At 46.2% G+C, this 25,882-nt stretch overlaps 1 protein-coding gene across 3 annotated transcripts in view; it reads left to right on the forward strand.

The window, feature by feature from the left end:
* The window catches only part of pag1 (phosphoprotein membrane anchor with glycosphingolipid microdomains 1), a 35,312-nt gene extending 10,494 nt beyond the window's left edge, over positions 1-24,818 (forward strand). For 2 of the 3 annotated variants that reach the window (XM_037474124.2, XM_037474125.2), the window contains exons 2-9: positions 2,552-2,605; positions 15,687-15,918; positions 16,311-16,368; positions 18,895-18,991; positions 19,214-19,383; positions 19,581-20,012; positions 24,062-24,121; positions 24,355-24,818. In XM_037474124.2, the coding sequence (XP_037330021.2) occupies positions 15,731-15,918; positions 16,311-16,368; positions 18,895-18,991; positions 19,214-19,383; positions 19,581-20,012; positions 24,062-24,121; positions 24,355-24,705 (1,356 nt within the window). In that variant the 5' untranslated portion in view covers positions 2,552-2,605; positions 15,687-15,730 and the 3' untranslated portion in view covers positions 24,706-24,818. The remainder of the gene's footprint in view (positions 1-2,551; positions 2,606-15,686; positions 15,919-16,310; positions 16,369-18,894; positions 18,992-19,213; positions 19,384-19,580; positions 20,013-24,061; positions 24,122-24,354) is intronic. The other variant, XM_062558397.1, reaches the window with a different exon arrangement.
* Positions 24,819-25,882: the final 1,064 nt, after the last annotated feature.

Here is a 25,882-nt window from a genome sequence, read left to right on the forward strand (position 1 = left end):
CAATCTGCTCCTCCTTTGGTGGAGCTCTTTGCGAATATTCATGATATCACAAGTCCTCAGCGCGGTAACACAAGTGGGCACTTCACGCTGAGCTGATGATGAATCGCAACAGCATCGAGTGTTTGTCTGTTTATAAGAACTGCTCGATATTGTCATCCGCCATTCTTTAAATCGTATGTGTACCGTGTCAGTGGATTTAGTCATATTGAGTTTTCACGTGCGCACAAGTGTTTTCCGCACCTGCGCGTGTCCGTTCCTGCATGCGTGCACGTCTGAAAGGTCGGCATTATCAGCGCCTTGGCAACAAGCAAATGGAGAGCCACTGAGTCCTGTTCTGTCTTCGCTTCCTCAAGGCCCCGTCGCCCCTGGTTACAGGGTTTCTAGGGAATGGATGGACAGACTGCCGCCGCCAAAATGCCAGCTAGGCACGTGGGCGCTCTGTATCCTGATCTTCTGCTTTTTCCCCCCCATCTCATCATCCTCCCCTTATTATGTCGCACCTGCAGAAACTTTTGAATGGTGCTGATGATCCAACATTTGGAGCCAAAGTTTGTGTGCTCGTGATTATTTTCCTGAATAACAGGATGTGTTCAGCCAGAAGTGAGCACGCTGTTTTTCATCTTCTTCCTCCAGTGCAAACAATCTCAGTCATTTACATTCACCGAGTCACGTTTTAGCAGATTGCACATTATGAATGGAGATCGTTTGTTTCCAATTACCAAGTCGTCATGGTGATGAATGCGCATGTTAGCGAGCGTTGAATTAATCCTTGTAACAGACTTTCAATTATTATTACTCTTGCATACAAAATCATCATGCACCATTGGGATGGGTGTTAGGATTAGTTGTGTTTGTAGTCTCTACCTCTCACATGCACACACACACTCACAGTGTGTGTGTGCATGTGACAGATAGAGAGAGAGAGAGAGAGAGAGAGGGGAAAGGAGTGGAGGTTTGAGGCGCCAACAAAGAGGATGTGTCTGGCAGCTGGGTCATTTTGCAAAGTAAAGGATTATGGGAGGTTTACAATGAACGAGCGGGATGACCCCCCCCCCCCCCCCCCCCACCCAGACACACACAAGACTTTCCCTCTACATTGTTTGTGTATGTGTTTAAGAGTGATGAGACCCAGTACTGTATGTTCACTCGTTCGCAGCCGGCACAAGCTTCGGGTCAAAGTCTAACTGCGACACTGACGTTAAGTCATGTACCACACAAAATCAATGCAGAGAAACTTCAATTAACTCCATTTTGTGTTGAGCCATTCCTGAGCTCTGCAAAAAAAAGGGTGACAAGAGGGCTTGAAAGATGATTTACTCTACATGTGCCAATTATTTTCCCCCTAAACGGCCCTCGAGGAGGTGACACGCGACGGAGTGAAAGCCTACAAAAGGTAAACAAACTGTGCATGTTGACTTCTAACCCTGGAAAGCACCTTGTCTGCTCTTCAGCCATCTCGGTGAGATTTGAACATAAAGTTGAGTCATTGCATGAACATGAAGACACACCGCAGCGATGTACAAAGCCGGCCCGTCACCGGGGATAATCGACGTGTGACGTCTGCGTTCCTCTGTGTGGGAATGTGTCATCTCTCCTGCAGCCTTACGGCAAACTTCAAGGGCGTTTTGAATTCCGGCGAGGCGTCCCCGGGCGTGCCCGAGGGCGCCTTTATGCACATGTCATTTCTCCTGCCTATTATTGGGACACGCTGCTTTGGTGTGTCGAGGCCCGCCGAGCGATAACAAGACCTGAGGAGGGTGAGCGACCTCCAAACATCGGGGAGGGATGTTAACACGCTTTTCTGGATCCCCGGGTGTTTGTTATACAGCACGAACACACACACACACAGTCTCTCTCTGGCACGGATGCATGCTACACACTCAATGGCGATTGCATAAATCTGTTGTGGGTGCGCAGAGTAACGTCACACACCGGGCTGACCTGCCACGGCAAAAGATGGAGATTCTGACAAAGAGCGGGTCGATTAACAAATAAGGAGGCCGCCAGTCGCACACTGCCACAAAAAGCTTAACGTTATCCTAAAAACAAACCGGTGTCCCAATAATGCTTATATTCAAAGAACAGAAGACCACCTGTCACGCCCTCCTCCACCCATGGGGAGAGACGGGTGGGGAGAATCGCCACGGGCTACAACCAATTTCATTATTAATTCAGCTACTTTTTTAATTCATAATTTAGTGTTTGCACTGAAACACAATGGCAGATGTTCACCATAAGTCATCAGAGCCAAATGTAATGCTTTTGAAATGTTTTGTCTGACAGTTGGAAGTTAATACATATTAAGCAATCCTTACATTTCAGGAGCCGTTTTTAACAACATTAGTTGGCATTTTTAATATAATGACTGTAAAAGTAATACTCGAAAGGTTTCGTGATTGGGACCTATAATATTACTTTGAATGCTGTAAAAGAAAATGAATTATTGAGAAATATGCCTTATTTTACTTGATCAAACGATAAAGAAGGTAAAAATGTAAAAAATTCTAGATGAATAATACATTTGTGTTCCCCTTTTGTGTGTCTTCCCCAGATTTCAAGCCACAGCTTCAAGTTTCTGGTCCGATCAACAGTCCAAAACACAAAGGTAATGAGTCTACCGACACACATTTCAGCTCCACATGTGATCCTCTGGAGATAAAATCACCTCGAAAACACAAAACTCTCTATTCTAAAATGAACCCTCTCTGCCATCAAAGCCATCCAAAAAAAAATGCCACATCACCAATGGTCTGACACTAGTGATAATAATAATATTATGACTAATAGGCACAGAGACCAAATAGATGGCCCTGTCATTTGTGTACCACCAAGCTGCTCTCCAAAGGACACTGATCCTGACTGCAGTGTCAGCCCTTTCCTCCTTGTGGGTCAGTGCACTGATGAACACCATGTGTGTGGCTGGTTTGAGTCCAGGTTGGAACATGTGTCACATCGTGTCGCACTTTTTCACACATCCAATTGTGGCTGTTGTTGTTGTTGTTGTTGTCCCCAAGACTCTGTACGTGTGTTTCAAACATCAGCTCAATAACCTTCTACTGCAAACCTTTTTAACCTTTCAAAGCTGGTGAGATTTTCCTCGGGGGGCTAAATTGAGTCTCCCGGCAGCTCGCTGCGCTCCAGCAGTCAATTCATGTCTTCGTTTACTTCACTTCCACTTTATCATTTCCTGTAAGAAATCTTAGAGGATGAGGCGGGGGCCTTTTGGACCCCGATTCTCCAAACATCCGTTAAAGCTTTCTCTACCCTCTCGGATCCTCACATGAAAGGACTCTCAGCTTGATACTTTTTTTTACGGTTGCAGTCTGGCTGATTTAATGGAACCTCATGATCACACATCGGACAAGAGGAGGTCATTTTAACGGCCGTAAAGTGTGTTATTATCACATTGTCTTTTCTCTCTTCTTTCCATTTCATCAATAAGGTTTGGGGATAAATGAAAAACGAATACTTTATAAGCCATAGTCAAATTGCGTTGCTAGAAATAATTAAATTCTACCACTACACAGTCTCCACAGTTACTCTTGATGTTTTTTCCCATTTTCTTAATTTTAGATTCCTGAGAATCACTTGCATTTCAAATTCACTACATTTAACTTCTTACCATAAAAAGTTTCCGCGTTTTTTGTGGCTTTTATAGTTCCTCAGATCTATTTTGTTGTACTTTCATCCGTGAGGTTTCTCAAAAAGAAACATGTCAGCGTCTTCATGGCCATTCTTTGCACACGCACTCAAAAAAAAAAGAAAAAGGACATGAAAGCTGAAATAAACACTTTTTCCTTCTCCCTTCTAAAGAAAGAGTATCCGACTTCAAACACTCGGAACCCCCTCCCTTTTTTAGCCAAACAATTTCAAACTCCTTGTGGCCTGTGTTTGCAGATGTTGTGGGAAGTTTAGCAACAGCAACGTTCTGTGCAACCAGCTGTGTATTGGTGGCGTGTCAGAAGAACAATAGTTGCCGTAGCCACACGCAGGAAGAAGGCTAGCCCGGCAAAGCTAAGTGAGAAGACCCACCGTACAACAAGGCTGGGAATAGTCAAAACACAGGAAATTAGCTGCTGGTTACTTTCACTTGTCTAGACTTGCTCCTACTAATTAAGTACAAAAAGCCCCCTCGTGGATTTCTGATCTCTGGGCAACGAGATCTCGAGTTTACTTTCCGGGTGCTTCACTGTGAAGCGTCGCTTCTCAAACCGGGCCGCGTTTGACCCATTTGTGGCCCCCAGGACCACTGTGCCGCGGCGCTAGCCATGCAGTAATCCCTCCGCGACCCAGAAAGTGATTTCTACAGCAGCTGGTAATGTGGGCCACCGGCCTAAACCTCACAACAATGCGTCATCTGGCCGAAGAAGTGTTGGCAACTTGGTGTGCATTATTAGGACAGGGCCACTGTACACAACACTTACCCAGAGTTCAGCTCCGCTACAAGTGATTCTAGTTTTCTAACATCAGCTCCATTGCATATTGATAAGGACTGCCAGTGTTGGAGTCCACACACACAGACACACACACACACACACACACACATAAACACACACACAATCGGGATTGTAGCAATTACAGTGTGTGACCCAGAGGGTTTTAATAACCGTAGAAGGGCTGATGTCACTTATCCGAGGCCGTAGGATTAGAATGAAGTATTGTGTGTGTGCCTGTGTTTGTGTGTGTGTGTGTGTGTGTGTGTGTGTGTTCGAGGAACAGGCAAGCCGTATTACTGAGGTGAGGGATAACAGGAATAATGCTGTGTGACTTTTTAAATAAAATCTTAACAAACCCGGTTTAGCTTTGAGCGCTAATGTTTCCGGTACAGAAGCATTATTTAATGTTGGGCACAAAACAAGATGCTGGAGGTATTTCCAGGATGCAGCTGCATTCCTGTCGCCTCGTGGGGATCTTTGGAGGATCTTCGCGAGGGCAGAGACGTTAGACCAAGGGGAAGATCCCAACAAAGTGCACTGTTCTCTGGGGCATCTTTTTCCAGATGAGGCCGCCGTCTCACGGCCTCTGATGAAGCACTCTGAAAGTGTGTTGCTTTGTGTGCGCGGGCGGCCGGTTTACATTCCACTGATTCCTCACGGGAATCCCTCGCTCTCTTTCCTCTGTTCCCCAGCTTATCTGCCTGGGAAGGTACGTGTGTGTGTGTGTGTGTGTGTGTTTGGTATATTTTTAGACATCTCCCTGGAATACAATTGGCAACTGTCCTCACATATGACATTACACCCGGAAGAACCCCACCCCCCCCCTCTCGCAAACAAACACATCCTGATGGACTCTTTAACCTTGGGTGGACTTCTGTTGGAGTTGAAAGTGGGAATTGAATGCTCATATGTACGGTGTGCACTCAAATGCATCATCCGGTGCAGCCCTCAGCTCTGCATCGTCCGTACCTGAAAGGCTTGAGCACATAAAAGTGTCGTCTGTGTGCATTTTCCCAAAAATTCTGCCCTCTAATGGAGATTTCTAGGGAATTTTACACAGCAAATTTGTCGTAAGAATTTAGGGGATTGCTGATGTTATTTTTGTTCCCCCAATCAGCTTAGTGGAGAAAATCTGCAATCTCCTCCCTGGCTCTGTCTGCACTTTCATTCTCCGTACACGGCCGGCCGGCAGTGAACTTGTTGCTTGTATTGCATTTTAAGAAGCAACTATTACGCAACGTCGAGCTAGGATGCTCCTTTGTAGGAGTGTTTTGATGGATATTAGAAGAGCAGAGGAAGACTAGGTGACCAACAGTGCGGCAGGCTTCCAAGACCGAGAGGCAGTTTAATTCCCTCAGCCGCTTTTCAAAGAGACCATGTCTGTTTTTCTCTGATTGACTTCCCCCTTTGAAAAATCCGTGCCATCGACACCGAGCAACATCCTGTCTGCTCCGTTAGCCACAATAATTGATGTGACGCTGATAGACTGTCGGGAAGTTCCAAAGCGATCAAGCCAAAAAAGACAAGATGTTATCATTACACATTTCACCCAGGGTGATCTCCACCCGGAAAGACCGTCCAGCACTGCAGCACTCGAGGGGTCAGAGCAGCGTGGAGAGTGTGTGTTGTGCCGCGCGTTGTGTTAAGTGTCGGGGGGGGCTTGGCTAATGGCCTAATGCGAGCTCGCGGTCAGAAGCATTTAGAGATAATTTATGAATACTGGAAACGTAATGGCTGTTGATTTTTCAAGGGGCCCCACCGTAAGAGTGTGTGTAGAGTTAGAGTTCAGACGTGCGTGCGTGTGTGTGTGTGTGTGTGTCTGCTGATGTTTATACAAGCAAGTACAGGGAAGACAAATTGAAAAGGGCAAAATGAATGAGCAGAGAAACCAACTATAGCTCTTCACTTTGACACATGTCTGCGTGTTCTGAACGCACACCGCTATGGTTGAGCCTTGGTTAGGTTTTGAAGCAGAAAGGGGGGAACCTTGTTATCATAGTTATAGGACAATAACGACAGGAAACCATCGTGGTCACCAGCAGGCTCCTCAGGTTTGAGTTTTGCTTTCACCCATCTGTCCATAACATGTGTCGGTTTTACGCTTCCTCCTATGTGTCACTCGGTAAATTGATATCATTGAAAGTGACCCTCAACCTGCCCGGCTCCCCCCACACATCTTGCCACATCCTCCACCCACTGAAGGTGTCAGAGTGTGAAGGTGTTGTAGTTGCAGTTCCCAGCATGCGTACTGATTTAATGTATTCTTTTGCATTACTCGCCCCTTCAGGGCCATCGTCAGACGCCTGCTAATTGGTTCGTCTCAATTCAAACGGCCGCGTGTGCGCGTGTCCGTTCTCTAGCTGTGTTTGTTTGCTTAAACGCCCGCGTGTGCGCGCGCATAAGTAGCCGTGTCCGTGTCAGTGACTGACGGCAGATTTTCCGTTCCGTTCGCTGCTCTGATGCACGTTCATTCGGTTCATTCGCTTCTCAGCGCTACCTCTGGACACACTGAGCCGCTCCCATTAGCTGCCACACCGGTTTGTGGATGGATGTAATACTGTGTTCAATATTCATTATACACGATCCGGCCCTTGAAGTTCTTGACCAAACAGTGGACGTTTGTAGAAAAGAGAAGTTCGGCTGCGTGATCATGCAGTCACTTCACTATCAAACAGCAGGTGGAAGTAGTGTTAAATAGTGGTTCAAACAGGCCACCTCCGGTGTTATCTCTATCAGGCTTGCTGTGTTTGCTGAAGGGAAGGGACGCCGATGAGGAGAAGCCTCTTAGAAGAAAACTTTGTCTAAGAGGTTTCACACGGCATCTTTTTTCAGAGCTATTCAACTTTTGTGGCACTTCTTGTTAAAACGTATTCATTTTTTTAACCTCTAAAGCACAACACGGCCAAGTCAAGCCACTAATATGACGGCAGGCATCTCCCAAGTATGTTTTACCCTTGTCTCGCTTTGAGGGGGATTTGTTATTTACTTTTTCCGAGAAAAACCATGAAAATAGCTTAGCACAAACAGTGGAAACATGCAGCTGGCTGAAAGCAGCCAAACAGCAACCTCTAATGTTTACTAGTTAACATACCTTATCTCTTTATCTCTTTGTCTTTTAATCCACACACAAGCCCAAGAAAATAACCCCCACGTGGGCGGCTTCAGTAAATAATGTTGTTTTAGGCAACAGGATTCCACCAAGTAACTTTTACCTTCAAATTGTTGTTTCTAAATATACAAAATATATAATATCCCTTTAAGTTGGGGAACTAAACTTAGAACTAAATGTGTGCCTATTCGCTCTTTAAAAATGCTGACGGTTTTGATTCCCACTCTGTGACTTTGAGTGCCCCTTCTTCAGCAAGAGTCTTTTCTACTTACCGCCTTGAAAAAAAAAAAGAATAAGCTCCGGTTTGTGACTTCGAACCAAATCAAATGGAAGAGTGCAAAAACTGGAGGCAGATCGGTATCTGCCTCGTGCAATTATCCAGAGTTGCTCAGGCATGTGCGCAGGATGGAAAAGCACCACGATTGCTGCGTGAGGGTTGCCATGTCTTGCAGCATCTCCCCCCCCCCCCTTTTTTTATTTTTATAGAGGTTGCCATGTATGTTTGGCTGCGAAAACCCCCCAGGACTCACCAAACGTCCACCCCACCCCCAACTGCTGTTTCTGATCGAAGAGGTGGCCTTTGAGCCCCTGCAGGCCTCCATATTTTAGCATATCTTAATGGCGTAGCAGACGTGTTGAATATGCTATGGTCTGGGAGGGGAAAGAGAAGGGTGAGAAAAGACCGTTGAGGGCACAGGGATGAAGAGAGAGAGGCGGAGGAGGGAAAAGACCGATTAGACCGAATAGACTGGACAAAGATAGGAAAGACAAGATCAGCGAAAAATAAAAATACAGAGGACAGGGAAGACCTTGGAGGAAGTCTGTGTGGGGGACTATGCATCAGAAGTGTTTGTGTGTGTGTGTGTGTGTGTGTGTGATATTAACCAATCCCAGCTAGTGGTATGTCTGAAAAATGGCTCACACTAAAAGGTCAGAAGCATCGGCATACCTCTTTCCACTCTTTCACTTTTTTTCGTTCCACGCTGTCCTCTTCCTCCCTCTTTGACCTCTTCTCAAATACACACACACACACACGCGCGCGCGCGCGCACACACACACACACACACACACACACACACACACACACATGGCAGCAAACCAGACTTGTTTTCCCTCCAAAGCACATTCGCAATGTGTTATAGCTCGACGCCAAAGAGGGTACAAAGGGTCTTACTCTCCCTCTGGGGGCCCTCTTTTCAGCCGACCCCTGCTGTGGTTATTGCCTTGTAAAGAAGGCTCACATTTACAATTCAGTTGCTCATCTGCGCACACACGCACACACACACACCTCTATTAACCCTCTCTGGCCGACGCCCTTTGGTGTCACAGGAGGAGATGAATGAAGTGCTGTGCAGCAGTTTTTCGGAGCAGCGGAAGTGATGTGCAGCCACAACAACTCGGGGTGTGTCTCCAAGAAACAATTACACTGGTGTGTGTTAATGCGTCTTTGATAGCGCGACTCAGTGTGTGTGAGTCACCTCATCGCGTCAATCATACTCGCAAGTACGAGATCATGCGTCTCCAGGCATCTGTTGCGTCCTCATGAGCAGCGTTTTAGAATGAATTACCACACACACACACACACACATGCACACACACACATTATTCACTCCATTCCATCCACCCTGATAATCCCTTTATCTTGGCGGCTATTCAACACACAAAGGCCAACGCCATTGAATGATGATGTGGCCGTATCTACTCCTCATTCAATCTAATGCTAATCTTCATCTCAAAGTCACAGAGAAATGTAATGCATTCCGTGCTAAATACAGTATATCTGATGTTTCCTAAACAGAAGCGTGAGAGTGTGTTTTATTGCTTTTTTCTGGTTAAAGAAGAGACAGGTCTGTTTTTTTCCAATTTATCTGGAGAGCAAGAGTCAAAATAACACACTGGCAAACACGCACGCAGAAAGACACCCTGTGTTATTCTTGTGGCTCTGCAGCCCTGTCTCTGCTCTTCGTCTGGAAATTCCCAGAGTTCAACAGTTGACCCCAGCCCCCCCCCCCCCCCCCCCTCCCCCCTATTTCCCTTAAGCCCTCCATTAGTGTTTGCGGAAAAGGTCAATTCCAATCCCTGAAATCATTACAACAATCCATCTCTTCATTCACGCTCTACGCTCCCATTTACATATCTGGATGACACGCTCAGCTGGTTTACTTAATCACAGAAAATTGCTCCGTCGCACATTTCCATGTCTGTATGGTTTTTGTATTTTCGTATTAGTCAAGCGACAACGCTGTCACAAAACTAATTGATTTGAGGAAATAACTGCTCGCATTTTTCTGCCCAGAGTGAGGGGAATAAAAGGGCTAAGTCGGGATGTGGGGAATTGAAACAGGAAAAAAAAAACTCAGTTTGTTACTTTTCAATTTGATCGTTGTTTTCTGGCACCGCGTTCTCCTCCTCGTGTTCAGAGGGAAGTTGTAGTTTTGGGAGTTGCGAACAATCATGTTTTTAATGTTGGGCGAAGCGCTTAACGCCACAGTCAGTACATCACACTTTCCCTTTTCTGGGGAGCAGGGGGAGCCTGTGAAATAGCAGCGTTGAAATTAAACGCTGTTTTGCATGAGGGCGAAACCCGAGAGAGAGACTTTAGTATTTGGAGAGTGAGAGGGTGAGTGTTGTTTCTGTGTCAGCGCTTCACACAGTCACACACTGATGAGCACAGTAAAGCCAATGCTCACTGAATCAACTCTAAATTATATTAATGCAGAGCAACGGCCTTGAGCCTTCCTAAAAAAGATAACGATAGAGTAGAGTAGGGAAAAGGCATCGCTCAAATTCTGAATAATAGATTTCTTTGTGTTATCGGGAGTTTACCATCAACGGATGGAAATTCAGAGCATAAAATTTACAACCGGTCATCTGACAAGCCAATGCCGGGGGGGGGGGGGGGGGATCCAGCATCAGTTGAGATGCAGCTCTGTGCGCATCCACTGGTTTCTGGCTCAGTGGCGTTTCTGCGTGGAAAAACATCTGCAGGCAGCCGGAGATTTTACAGTCTCAAAAATATGGGGGAGGAAGACAGGAAATGTCTCTTTCCCATGGGGCCGTGTGACATTAACTAGAGGCAGATTTTTCGAGTAACGGGCAAACACGTGTGTTTAAACAAACCCTGCACACACACACACACACACACACAGAGAGCCTCCGTAAACTAGGTCTGGAAGGTCAGGACACAAATAGAGGGGAGAAGAGAGCTCTGTCAATTTGTCATTCCTGACGAAGACTAAAGACACGTGTTGCAGTTTCTGTGGCTTAGCTGCTACAAGGGATTCTGGGGAGGAAGGCGTTGAATTCACGGATATAGTCACCCTGTCTTCTGAAATGTCCTTGTTGCGGTAGAGTATGCATAGAGAGAAAAAGAAGAAGAGATAACAACCGTATGTGCAAACGAGGAATAAAAGATGAGATTACTGGCTGTTGGATCTCTTTGAATCTGTTTCCATCACGGAAAACTTTGGAAGGGGAGACGTTTATCTGCCATGCTTCGTGTTTCGTTTATGATGAGGTCTCCAAGTGGGAGATTGATGTAAATGCTTGCGCTAGCAGAGAACTGCATCTCGCAGTCCTGTGTATGGGGAGGATCTGTAATATGAGAGAGGGACGTTGGGGGCGGGAGGGAGAAATCCAGGAGCAGTGCTGAATTATGCAGTTTCAATTTTACCCATTTAGGGAGGATAGATCAATTTCTCATGCTAAAACCATTAACCCTTAGGATGGGCGGTGTTGCCGTGGCAACACAAATGATGTCTGCTGATCGGAAGCACCTGTTTTCTAGCTCGCACGCGCGCACGTACACAGGCACCCGTGCCGACTCTGACAGAGATCCGTAAATTAGATGTACAGTGAGATTTCAATAATTTAATTTAACAGATATATCTGAGCCTGTGTGTGTGTGTGTGTGTGTGTGTGTGTGTGTGTGTCTGTGTGTAAACTTCAATTGCATTGTCTCTGTCAAAGCTGGGTCCCTCCCCACTCCCCACTGCAGCCTGTGGGTAGCAGTATTTCATCATCAAACCTCCCTGGGGTGTGTGTGTATGTGTTTGTGTGTGTCACTATCACTATGTGTGCCTATGTGTGCTTTCTGCTTTCCTTCCTGGGCGTCGTTAGCCACTTCTCTCAGAGTCCTCCCCTCTCTCCATTGCATTCTGTTTCCTTTTGGTTGCATTGCGGTTTTTGCACATCTTGATGAGCCTCCCCCGCCCACTTTCTCGCTTTATCTTCCGGCCTCCCCTCTGTCTTGGCAGCGGTCCCCTATGCTTCTTCTCCCCTCCCCCATTCCTCCCACCCCCCATCATCCAAATGGCCCTCTGGTCAGGACACAAGATGGTTAGTGGTGTGGTTATTTATCATCGGGTGCATCCATGTTCGTTGTTTTTTCTCAGGATGACCGAAGGAAATCACCTTAAAGTCCTTTGTGCATTCAGTTTGAATGTATTTATTCATGTATGGAGATTCAAAGTGTAGATATTGTTATTCTATTTTAATGGGTTCTATTCCAAATGTCAGAGTGTGTCTTATTATTGGAGAAAACAACAATGCAGAGACCCTGCAGGGTTCTGTGTTGTTGTTAGTGCTGTTGGTTTCGGGTTAGACCTTCTTAGTTATCTTTTATGTACCACTTAATATGCATTGTGTGTATGCATGTATTCAGCCCCCAGAACATAAGCACTGCTTTTGAATAGAATGCTTTTTGTAACAATCCTGCTTCATTTTCCAAAAATGGGGCAAAAAAAGGAGTCCCTGCAGACGAAGCAACTATTCTCCTTCAGTTTGGAATAAGCACCAGTCATCACTTTCTTCTCTCTTAACTCCCATATAACATTGCTTCGAGCTGCCTGCAGTGCTCCACATCACCACAACTGCTTAAAGAATACTTCTCCCCTAAAAGCTGGATCATTTATTATTGTGGAAATGCCTCTGGCTCTCCTCTGAGAAGCTTCCTGAGGCTCATTTCTCTGCAGCCTTCCAGCTGTAAACCTTCCCCATATGTGTGCACGCGGAGGACCCTGCAGAGGGACGTGTCATGCAGGCAACCCGGGAGAGTCAGGCATCGCTGTGCCTGTGGATGTTAATTCTCTCTTTTGTCGCTGCAATCCAACAGCTTGTACAACAGAGGAAAACTCACACACACACACACACACATGCACACACACACACACACACGCACACACACACACACACATGGGTCTGCCTCCCTTGTAGGCTTCCCTGCAATGTCAGGTAGAGTTTCTGCCCGTAGCTGCAGGGCTCAGATTGGATTCCTTGCCTCCTTGGCTGTAGTTTATTGCGGGGAAGGTTATGCCTTGATGGGGTTTGTGGTTATTCTCTTGGGCTATGTGTGTGCGTGTGTATGTGTGTGTGTGTGTGTGTGTGTGTGTGTGTGTGTGTGTGTACAGCTGGATGAGGGTAGAATTTGGATTTCTGCCTTTAATTCCCAAAACGCATTCTTTTTCAAATGGCTTTTCCAGGCGCTTATTTTCTATGGCATGAAACAGAAGACAGCCACACCAATTGTCTCTCTACCAAGACTCCCGTTTTCTTTCATCGAAGTCTGAAAGCGCGGGAGAAAGGGAGGCACAGCGCAAGGAGCACAGGGGGAGACCTTGGCTCTGAGTGTAATGTCACATGCCGCTGGCCTCAGATGAGTTTTCCACAGTGGAAAAAAAAAGATGCTCAGGGGGTTTATGTGTGTTGCTTGTCGAGTGCTAAGGAATTAAGTATGTCCTCAGAGGGGAATATGGACGGTTTACTTCACACATATTTTCGGCAGGGAAATGTGTCAGCAATGAGATTCAGAGCTGGATCTGCGTTTGGACTTCACTGGTACTTCATACTTTTAGAATTAAGATCTTAGGACCTTTCTTTTAGATGTGGCACAGTGGAGGTGCTAGACATATTGGTCGCGTTGAACTCCTTCACGTCTGCAGGGAGGAGAGATGCTTGCTTTTCTGTGGCTACTGCCAAGTCTTCACATCTGAACAACAGAAGGTTCATTGTGACCTTGCAAAAGAGTCTCAACACAAGGTCCAACTTGTTGTTTAGAAAAGCTTTCAAGCACATCTCGTGGCCTTCGTCAGCGTAGGAAGTTGCTCCGTTGTCTCTGTCCGACAGGGACCATATTAGAAGGGAGACAAGTTATAGTCACCTCCCTCATATACGACTTCCTGTTGACAACTGGACCATTTCCATGACAACAAAGGAGCACCCTGGAGTATCTTTCAACTTTAGCTCCAGCATCTTCACAAACATCTTTTTTTCACGTCCAATACAAGTCAGATAAAAAGGTGCACACTAAAATCAATGCTATAAAAACACGCACAGAATGAGTTGCATTCAAAATCTTGTTTTCTCTTTCTAGCGCTGATTGGAAGAAGAGATTGTTGCCATGGAGACACAGTGCGGTGGCAGCCGGTAATTATTCCGTGGCGAGCTGGCACGCGGTGGCAGATAGTGACACCTGGACACGAGCCTCTGGGATCGGGAACTGATCAGTTAGTCAGTGATTCACGTGTAGGAATGGAAGACCCGATGACATTCTTACCAAGCTGTAGACTCAACGTCAGGGGGATCGGGGTCAAAATGTCTCGATCGGCCTAAACGTACGAACCCGGCATAGCGTCGAAGATGCAGAGGACACGGCAGCCTTTGGAGGGCACATGTATACGTGTGTCCACGATGTGTAACAGTGTGAAGCATACAGTCAATATCGCCTGTTACATGATACACTTCAGAGATGAAGTCATGGTTATTATCCTCTCAGCTTCATGGACACCAGAGTCAATACGAGGTGTGTCAGTGTGTCAGTGTGTATGTTTGTATGTGTGTGTCTGTGAGTCTGAGAGCTCGCTCGCATGTCCCAATATGTAACTGATATGAGTATAAAAAAACACAAACATGCTCCCAAGTCCCTCGCTGCTCTCCCACACACTCTTTCCCAGTGTGCGTTTATGCATCTAAAGCACACACACACACACACACACACGACACCACTAGCTGAGGATAATATTGGGCCTCCACCTAGCAGTAATCCCCCGCTTCTCATTTTTATCTTCTCTCAACCAGGCGCTTTCGTCCTGACTAATCATCCGAGGTGTCAAGGTAAGGCTGTGATCGCCTCGCGCCACAACACTCGCGCTGACAGCAACATGAGCCGCTGCGTATTTTTTGCTCCGGGGAGGTAAAAACAGGAATTCCTCCGTGTCCTTTCGAAGACGAAGTTTACAATGGCCTTCTGCGGCTCCTTTCCGATTCGCCACAAAACTTGCTGGAGGAATCCGAGGAGGCTTTCACAACTCCCACAGTCACATTAGCATAAGCAGGGGAACACAAGGGAGTTTATCACCGCACGCACACAAACAATCGCATTGCTCCAGACAGGGTGTTTGACTCATGCAGACGCCCTGAAAAGAGAGGTTGTCATGACTTGTCGCCGTCTCCTGGTCCTGGTTGTGTGCTGATTGAAAGGAGAAGGGCCACGCGAACGAGGGAGGACAGGTGGACGCTGGCTTGCTATCACTCTCTCTCTCTCTCACTCTCTCTCCGATCCTCATGCTCAACATTGTCCGCCGCGCGTCGATTTGTTTGTGGAGTTTTTTTTGGGTGTCAGACGTGGGGGACGTGATGAGCTTGCTTATGCTGTGCGCAGAATGCCGGTGGTCGGTGGAGGCTCTGCTGTGAGGGCCACACTGCAGCAGACCGCACTGCAGCGTGGCTCCGCTCTGTGCTGCCACCTGCTGGCCATGCCGGGTCGCAGTGTGCAGGGTTATTAGTAGTGGCGAATGTCGGGACGTAAACGGAGTCGCAGGGGTTGTGGTTCTTGGCAGTAGTCCGATTGAGTCACGCCCTTGATCCAGTTTGTTTGCTTGGCAAATAAGGTGCGGTTCACTTGATTATGTTGTTCAGCAAATTGTTACTATGCTCAACCAACAATAATCATGTAGAGTTGGTCCACTACATATTTTTTTCTCACATAAAGTCATGTAATGAGGATTTTCCTCCCGATTCATTTGCTGAAAGCTGTTTTCGGGTCTCTCTCTAAAGACTCGACAATAATTGACCGTACATTTTTCAAATAACTAGAACAAATTGTTCTGAATGCGTCGGCCATTATCTTTCCCGTGTTTCCTCAGGCGGTACCTGTCCGATGTCCTCTGCCCCCACAGTGTGATGCGTCATGGCTCCGGTGCTGAGCGGAGTGTGGTGGGGGCCCGAGGCCGGTGTCGTCGGATCCGGGGCGGGAGCTGCCACCGGCGTGGCGTCGTGGTCGGGCGGCGGGCAAGTGGTCCTGGTCATCGCCCTCAGCGCCCTCACCGCCCTGCTGCTGGTCTCTGTGCTGCTGCTGCTGTGTGCCAGCTGCCATGGGTAAGCACCATCTCTAATACAACCGGGAGGAAACAAATAGGGCCATTTCATCCGTTAGGGTCAATATTGCTTAAAGTAGGAGGAACAAGAAACCATTAGGCACCCTGGGATACCAACTCTCTGAGCAAATTACATTTGGTCCAAAATGCCAATAGCTGATGTGATGAATTACCTTCTTTGCAGCGCTTTTACCTCATAGTTATTGATTCATTCAAGCCAAGAGCCGAAAAACGACGAGACTGATCCGGGGAGAAAATGCTTCATTTTCATTTTGATTCTATAGAGTTAGAACGAGACGAAATACTACAACATAAGGGCCGCCTGGTGTTATCTATATTTTGTCGTCATCCACCATTCAAACTTCTCATCTCTCCATTCCTATTCGTCGCCAGGCACAAGAAGGCAGTCAATGGACATCACGTAGGAGACCATGAGAACCTCATGAACGGAGTGAGTTGGACTTCAGGTCTATGCTTGCAATAGTACATGCGTGAGCTGTGGATTTTAATGAAATTTCTTTTAAGTCTTGATAAATATGTACATCCTGTTTCTCAACGAGCTACATGCATCTCTGCATTCAGCCGCTTCGCTTAGCGTAAAGACGGTCTAAATGTCATACAACGCCATCAGGCTATTTCTTGCTCTGGAGGCCAAGTCAAATCATTCCTTGAAAAGAAATAGAGGGCATTTTGAGAATTTCCTTTCTAAAACGCTGATTACGTTTCAAGCTTTGCTTCTTTGGTTTTTGATTGTATTTGAGTTTTGAGTGTTTTTAGTCATTTTAACACATTAGGTTATTGCATGTGTTAATACTCACACACATACACGTTTGCTAAGCCTACACAGTCTCGCACAAGTATGCAAACTAACCGGCCCCGTCTTTCTTTTTTAGGTCTTTCTTAATTAGGTCGGGGTTAAATATCAGCTTTGGCTTCTAGGAAGTTCAAGGTCCATAATTAAATCTTATCGCTGGAAAACAAATTCACTCAGATCAGACCAAACAAAAGCAATTACATTGTGTTGCCGATGGAATCATTCACGCGCAGCGACACACACACGCATACAAGTGCACACACAGTCCTGATTAGTCTCAGCGTGTGTGAGTGACATGTCTGTAATCAAGCAGTGCAACCACCGCTTAATGAGAGATGAGAGATAAGTGAGATAGAGCTTCCACATTGGCTGCACTCCTGAATAACACATGCATATCCTATGACGAACACATACACACACACAGACAGTGACACAAAAAGCAAAGCCTCCCTGCACACAGCTGATAGACAGCTTTGTGGGTGAGCTTGTTTCTTAATGACGAGGAAGTGAACACTTGTGGGAAAATATTATAATTCTCAATTATAGTTGACCTTTCTCGGTGTGCACTGTGACACCGTTTCCTCGTGTTAACTCCCACAATGCAGACGCTCCAGTGACCAAGCAACATTTAGGTGTGACAAATGACTGGCTTTTACCGGCAAAGTGACATCCACTTACTCTCCCTGTCACTCCCTCTGGGGCTCTGTGTGCGTTACCTTACATGCTACCGTGTGCACATTCAGATTCCTCAGAGCCTATTTGTGTCTGATAGGGGGTTCTTCACTCGAACCCATTTAGATGACAGACCTTCTGGCGGGCCTGATGGGTTAACCAGAGTTCTTGGTCTTTGCGAATGAGGGGGATCTGCTCTCCTTGCTCACCCGCAAATCCGTCTTCCCTTTGCGGAGGACCTTGTTCCCTTTACTCCCACAGAGGTTAAAAAGTGTTGCCTAATTGTTTAAATGTCATACAGTATAGATCTAGACTCACCCATGAACCCCACAACTCGTGTTCTTTTGTGAGGACAGTGTGAAGCATTTTGGATCAAAATGCTACGGGAATATAAAATTATCTGAGTTTAAATTCCACTTTATCTTGTGGCCCCTGATCAGGATTTGGATGTGTAACAACATGAGAGGAGAAATAATTACATTTATGTTAAATAGTTCAAATAGTTAAAAGATTACATCATAGACCCCAATAGTTATGAGAGTAATTGGCCACTAGGGGGAGACGTGGACCTTCTAAAACACAACCTCCTGCGCACCCAGAAGGAAAACAACAAACCTGGACAAAGAGAATCCTGAATTGCAGTAGTTTATATATTTTCTGCAGTTTTCTTGCCTCGCTTAGCAGCGACTGATATCTGTAACTTTAGATTCAAGACAGTTTATTTCTTAAGTGCATGTTGATGAATCAATTTGATGGGTGCTTATGTCGCTGGTGAAGCCAATTCAGCTTCCGATTTCCACATGTGATGTAGCAAATAGTAAAACAGCCCTTAACATGGTCAAAATAAGTAAGAAATATGTTGTTGTCCTTCAGCACCAGTGAATCCATGCCAGCTACTCCTCATCGAGTTCTATGCCATTGCCTCTTTTTTTGTAGAGGAAGGGAAAGTAAAATACAGAAATGTCTCTGTGGGCAACCACACAGTTTTATTTTCTCTGGCTTTCATTTTCTCTTCTAATGCCAGTCAGTTTACCCTAAGTTTTACTGTGCTTATGTTCCTGAATTGGTTCCAATGTCTCTTATAAACAGACAAAAGCAGTATTATGTCTTTATCGGGCAGATCAGTTTTTTTGCTCTAGTAGATAACGTTAGCTCTAACTCTACTATTATTTAAGCATGCGTAACATAGTTATGAAGAGCTGAAAGTTCTCAGCAATGTGATTGTGAAATCTAAGAAAAGCAGGGACAAAAAAGACAAGGAAGTGGCTTATTATAACATGACAGTTCCTACAAAATTCTGAAAATGATTTTTAACACATTACTATCTGAATACAGGGCCTTTTGTGTTGCATGGATGTGTAAAAGTGCGGATGTAGTTGGTTCCTCTGAGAAACAATCGAAATAACTTCTATCACTGGATGTTTTGTCAGAGTTGATCTGCCTCTGAACTCCAGACCAACAGTGATGAACATCTCCTCTTTTGTTGTGCAGGTGTCAGAGAAAGAGACGATCAGCCAATCAGCAGACAGTCTAGCAACGGACGTGGCCATCAGCAGCTCTCATAATGGTCCTCTAACCAGTGGTACAAGTAAGATAGCTAACTTTCTAGTGTAGTTAGTCATCTATTTTAACTCCACGTTACTTATATCAGAGTCACCGCTGCCCTTTATTTGGGTGGATACTAAATATGAGTAATATAAAACTTAAATAGTAAATAATCCATTCTCCAGTGTTAAATAGGGAATATCTGTTTTCAAGAAGATTGCAAAATTGAAACACATTTGTATTTTTTCCCCCTCTGCTCTACCAGTCCTCACCGACACGCACGACACCAGTCCCCAGCCGTCAGAGGAGATGCTCTCCAGCCAATCAGAGCTCAGGTCCTCCAAGTGTCCTCAGGACCGCGAGCTGCCGAGCATTCCTCCCAACACCGGCCTTATTGAGGACAGACCCCAAGCCTCAGGGGACAGCACCTATGAGGTCGATGTTTAAAGTCACCTAAGCACAGAACAGGGTTTTACTTTCCCACAGCGCAAAAGTCGTTGTTTGCTTGATTGAGCTAAAGTTCATGATATTAAGATGAATTATTTATTCTATGTACAGTTCAATAAAACAAGAGCACTAACCATATTTTTGGTGTACGAGAATATTAAGGAGCCAGTGTGTGTGTTATCAAGGTGGTGAAGGAGATCGCCGCCGCGTCCCGTGACGTCAGCGTCGAAGACTCCCTGTACGACACGGTCAAGGAGCTCAAAGACCCGCCCACTCGGCTCAGCCTCCCCAACGGTACCGTCGAGCTGAGCGCCGACGAACCTCCCCATCACCCCGCCGCCCTCCTCAACGGTCACCTCAGCCCCTGCACCCCTGAGCGGGGGCCCCTGTGCGCCGGGGTGGAGTACGCCTCCGTGGACCTGAATAAGAAGAGTCGCCACAGCGCCGACATGGAGGCCAGAAGGCGCTCGGAGAACGCCGGCGTCCCCTCCTGCAAGCCTCCGGACGAACCAGAGGAGGAGCTCCCTCCGCCGGTACCAGAGAAGGTTCTGGATGAAAATGACAACCAGCCAGGAGTGGTGAATGAGCAGGCTGGGGCTGGGCTGCACAATGGAGAGGTGAGAAAGCTGTGTGTGTGTCTGTGTGTGTGTGTGTGTGTGTTTAGTCAGTCAACATTTGCATAGTGCGGGTTCATTCCTAATCTAATGGAACAGATAAGAGCTCTGTTAAAAGAGCAATGCAGGAGCTGAAACTAATGAAACATGCGATGGGAAACACTCTTATATCTGCAAAATAACTGCTCAATGTTTTGAACTGACACACTGGTCCTCATTGTGTGTCTATGCTCTGAACAGAGTTTTAAAGAGACCCAGTTAGCAGCAGGTCTCTAACATGTTCAGCAGCTGGACCTCCTTCCTATGAAGAAAAAATACCACTGTGAGCTCCGTAATTAGCTGTAGGGGTAGTTAATGATAAAGGAATCTATATTATAAAAGAGGACTCTCAATTTAGTTGGCGTTAACATGAATGTCATTCATAAAGTTTTAATAAAATTATCAGTTAAGAGGTTTGAATATTTAAGGCTCTTTAACCCCGCAGTCACAGTAGTGAGAGCAGTGAGGTGACATGTTAGAGTCACCTTATGTAAACTCTTACGCCTTGAACACACCAAGTAATGCAAAATATATTACAGGATCATCAAAAGTGAAACTAGCTTCACTTGTGTGCAGAAGAAAATGTAGTTTCCAGACCCACACTTTGTCTTCTCCGATGGCACCGATGGGTGCATTTGCAGGTGGAACTTTTACAGGACCAAATAAGGGATTTAGTTTGACAATATTGTTCTTTTTTCTCCACGTTGTTCTGCCGTAAAAGTCTAAATAAATCTACAAGTTATCCTGTTGATCCCTTATAACACATGTAAACCGTGTAAAACATCAACATAGCAAGACAAAATCCAAGGAGGACAAAAAAAGCAACGAGATTTGTCATTGGCACAATGATCATCTGCCAAATTGCATGCTGTCTGCTGCTTTAGGGAGAGTGACAATAAAAATGGGAGCTGGAGTGGGTGGAGCGCGCCAGAGTTAGCGACGAAATGGAGCTAGTGACAGTGAGATGATGGGAGAGATAAACTCAAGAAGACCAGAAAGAACCCCCCCCCCCCGAGGCACAGAGGGTGAGAGAGACATCGAGTCAAGAGGCAGCGAGATAGAGCAAGAAAGCAGGAAGAAGGAGAAACAGGAACCCAGCGGCACACACAGCAAGCCGCCTGAGCAGAGGGTGAAGTAAAGAGGGGAGGTGTCATCCACATGAACAGAGCCCTCCACGCCGACACCGTCAATCTGCCACTAAGCTGCATGTGGCAGATTCATCTACGTCTCCTGCTCCCTCTCCCCTGGATGAAAGGGTTATTGTCGTGGTTCATGTAAAGGCGGGGGGCCGTGAGGGTTGCTCTGCCAGTCGCCCCCCTTCTTGCTTTTTGGATCTCCACAGTCATCAGATGGAGCGCTGTACAGTTTGCTGTAGATACCCATGGCGCGCAGAGGATGAGTCTGAATGGCTTCATAAATCCCCCGTCTTTTCCTTTGCGTTTGATTGAATTGATTTTGGTACGTACGTGCAGCCTCACTCAGCTGCTAGCGTCACGTCAACACACAACGTTGACCTACTGTCCTGCTCGTCGTTGTGCAACAAGGATTTAGCAGCAACAGTTCAGATGGTGCTTTCATTTCTTCAGATAAAGGGGCTTAGATTATCTGCTTGATGAATTGTTTACAACCGGTTCACTTGTGTGGACTTTCTAATGCCATTTGACTTTTCACAACCGATAAAAATGAATTGCAATAAACCAGAACTATACGTTGAGATTTTTAAAATATCCGCTGCTCAATGGGATCATCTGATCTCCGAATCTGTGATCTGACGTAGTGAGCTGTCGTATATATTATATATATCAAAAATGTACTCTTAAGTAGATGCACCCACACGTACCTCATTCTGTTATTTCTCCACATCCCCCACATAGCACACGTGTGTGTGTGTGTTTACATGTATTCTGCTACCTGGGGCTGATTTAAGGTTAACCCGGAATGTTCCCGGCTCCCTGTGGTTTACGCTCCTCTAAGACCAGAAGCCAAAGGTGATTTATCTTGTCAGACCAAGTGTGTGTGTGTGTGTGTGTCTGAGACTGGTGAGCGCCAGCTGGCCACTACAACTATGACAGTCTGGCTTCATGATGGATCATATGGGCTATAGATACTCTCGCCCTGTCACACAAAGACACGCACAGACACACACTCCCGCGCGAGGAAACGCCAGGGTGCCTTGCTTGTAAATGTCTGAGAGGAATCCCCTCGGGTAGCAGCTCTGTGAGCGCTGCTCATGCACACAGAGGCAGGCTGTCTTCTGAACGCACAGTTTCCCTTCCACGGGCCAACATTTGCTGCGGAAATGAACACGCACACTGACTCCTGAGCTCTCGTTTACAGCACCTTTCCGATCCGGCATTCATTGAACAGCAGTAACACTTGTTTTGTTTTTTTCGCAGCAGCGTGCGTGCGTGTCGCCCGTGGGCTTTTCATGCGAGGTGCAGGAAATTCATTTGACCCCGTCACTGGGCTGCAGGGATTTTCCGCTGGGGTCGCGGCACACGTAAACTGCAACAGTCTGTAAAGGGAGCCGCTATTGTTAGATGGAGGATTTTGAGTATGTGTGTTGTGTGTGATATAGGTCATAATGGGAGTTGCCGTTAATGCGCTTTAACGAGCCAAACGCGGATGGCGGATCATCTGAGTTGATGTACTCTTTCCAGTTTGTATACGTGCGTCAACATGTACGTCAACATGATTGACACATTGACACCTGTGTCGTCCATCTTCTGAGGCCGCTGTAATCAGCTTACTGTCATTCTCGGATGTCCTGAATGTCATTGTGTCTCCATACGTACACATAAACACATTCCTTTAATCCTGTTTTGTTTGAAATAAACACAAACGTCAAAATTTGAATCTCTCAGATGGCTCAATGTATGAGTGCCTGACAACAAAAGCCCACATCCACACACCCGCCTCTGTGTTTCACACTCAGACTCCTCCCGGGCACTCTGCCTAATTTGGTCAGCTAGTTGAGGCAAAACGAAAAAGGCCGTTTTACAGAGTGTGTGTGTGTGTGTGTGTGTGTTGAATCCATGAATCAAATCAGGTCCAATCCTGCGTTGGACATAAAGCAATGATATTGATTGAGGCATTTTGAGGAAGAGAAACGTGCCTGTGAGCGGATACTACGACACACGGCTGAAGCGGACGCTTTGACGGATGAGCTCTGTGTGGTGTTGTTATTCAGTACCTGCCTTTAGCTTGTGTAAAGGAGCACCAAGGTCTCCGCCTCATCTGACCGAGGACTCGGCCAATCAGGACGTGTTCCTTCCACCGCGTCACAAAAACAAAGCTAAGGCAAAGGATTTCGAAAGGTGGGTAACAAAAACCCAGGGTTGTGAGTTATTTTGTGAGATATCGAGGTTCTTGTTAGACTCCCCGAGGTGTTTGCTGCGTTGTTGTCAGATGTCCTTCGTTGATAAATGGCTCCCTCTTCGACCACAAAGCAAAGTGGACAAACATCACGCACTCTGTCACTGAATATTGACTTTTACCAGTCATTTCCTTAATGAATGGGGGGGGGGGTGTTGATGGTCGCCATTAGCTTCACGTGTATCACAGCAGAAGCTTGTTTCTTTCCCACTGCTGGGAATAGTTTAGAAGTTCACTGTATTGATCGGTTTTCAAGTTCAAGGTTTCTCAAAGAAATTCTCCGGTGCTGGACACGCGTGTTTGCCCGCCGGTTTTGATGATAAGGATCAAGCAGAACTGCAACTATTTCTCCGTCACATTCCCTCAACGTTGTTTGGAACAACTCTGTTGGAACATTATGTTTCAGTATTAGAACTTGACGCTTCTGATTGTAAGAGAAACGGTTTACACAAATTCCTTCTTACAACTGGAACGTGCCACCACAAATAGAAATGTGGGGCGATCCCTCAAATGCTCCCAGCAGTCACGTTCAGGAGTAAGCATCCTCTTCATAGTTTTCAACATCTGATTTTGTTGTCAGTCTCTTCTCCCTCTATGAACCATATCTAAATCCATCTTTTTGTTCCTTTCTCCTCCAGTTACACTCCCCTCTGTCTCCTGCGCTGGGGTTCGACAACCACATTCTGTCAGACAATGAGGTAAGTGTGTGTTAGACTCCCTTATTCCCCAAACTACCGGCTCCTCTCTCCCTCGGGACAGCAGCGCTTCACTCTGTGAGTGCCAGAGCTCAGAGTACTGGAGAGAAACAACTGGTAAAAAGAGTTAGACACCAGACAATACGCAATGAGGGAGACACCCAGCAAGGGATTTTTTGGTACACATTCACTATATAAAAAAAAAAAAATCAGGGCAAGTCACGTGTGTTTCTCAGACAGCAGTGTACTCCATGGTGAACAAAACCAACGGGGGTGAGAACGAGGAGGACAAAGAGCATGACTACAGCAGCATCGCAGAGCTCAAAGGCCTCGTCACGACCTCCTCCTCCAGCGACCTCTACGCCACCGTCCGAGACATCTACGGCCAGCCCGACGACGAGTCCCAGCAGGGGGAAGACCCCACCTCGGAGGGCACGGACCCCGCCTACGAAACCATCCGCATGCCAAAGACCAGAAGCTCGGACGATGACCACGCGGCCGGGCCGGGGCCGGGCGCCGCCAGGGCAGACCCCGACTACGAGAGCGTCGCAGAGTTGGGCCTGGGCCGGGAAATGTCCCGCCTCTAGATTTCTCCGGCCGTGGCGCTGTGGGGAGAGGCCCCCTTACTGACGTCACTGCAGTGCTGCGAAGCTGCCAGCAGGAGGGCTTTCAATGCACGAATCGGTGGGGGGGGGGGGGGGGGGGGGTGTCAGAGAAAGGCTCGCCACAGCATCCATCATCGACGCATGAGTGTCCTCTTTACAGCTTGGGTACGGTTTATCATATCTGAACTTTTAATTTATCAACCACGGCGAATATCATCGGTACTCGTAGGCCTGACAGAAAATGGACTGTAGTCCCTCACTCAGTGGGCATTAATCATATGAATGATTGCACTTTGGATCATCAATAATTCCTTCTTTGTCTTTTTGACAGCCGTGGAGACATTTAACTTATCACTTGATAAAAGAAACAAAAGTAATAAAAATATCAAATCAGAACAAACTTGCAGCATTGTAACAGTTAGCTGAGAACACAATCAGTGCCTGCGATACTAAAAAATAATTCCGTGCCATGTAATCACGAAATTCATGCACTTACTGTACTTATGAAGGTGATTATTTGTATGCTTCTTCTGCAGCAGCTAGTGTCCTTCTAGCTTCTCCTAGGTGACTCAGTGTCACGCTTTAATGAGGTGTCAGATGAGTGAGGTTCAGCAGCACCGCCACAGAAAGCAGAAGTCTTATCTCTGACCGAATAGTTAGTGGAGAGCATTTGTTAGATTACGCCACCAAATAGAAATGAAAAACTTTTTGTTTGCCAGATGCATTTCACTGCAATCGAGAGCTGAGCGGAGGAACGCGGTTTTCACACATGACGTCTCACATACCTTTTGTAAGCATTTTTATACATTCTATGGACCATGGCATTTTTTTTGGTGAATTTTTTATTTATTTAAGGATGTATATTGTTGTGTAAGTGTATGTCTGGGAGAGACAATTCAATTGGGTTCTCTAGAAGTTTCTAGACAATTTATTTAGCGGATTAATGAAAGTGAGTTGTGTGTAAAGAACAGATATAAAGGTACACTGATTTTTTAACGAAATCATTGTTAAAAAAAAACATGTGAAAATATTTTCTTTTTTTTTCATTTTGCACAGGATTCCACACAAATGATGTGTTAAAATGTGATGAAAGGACATAGCAAACTTAGCATTATTAGAAAAAATAAGGCAAAGTGTATTTTTGGGGTTTTGTGGTCTT

Source organism: Pungitius pungitius, chromosome 17, assembly GCF_949316345.1.
Source record: "Pungitius pungitius chromosome 17, fPunPun2.1, whole genome shotgun sequence".
Lineage (NCBI taxonomy): Eukaryota > Metazoa > Chordata > Actinopteri > Perciformes > Gasterosteidae > Pungitius > Pungitius pungitius.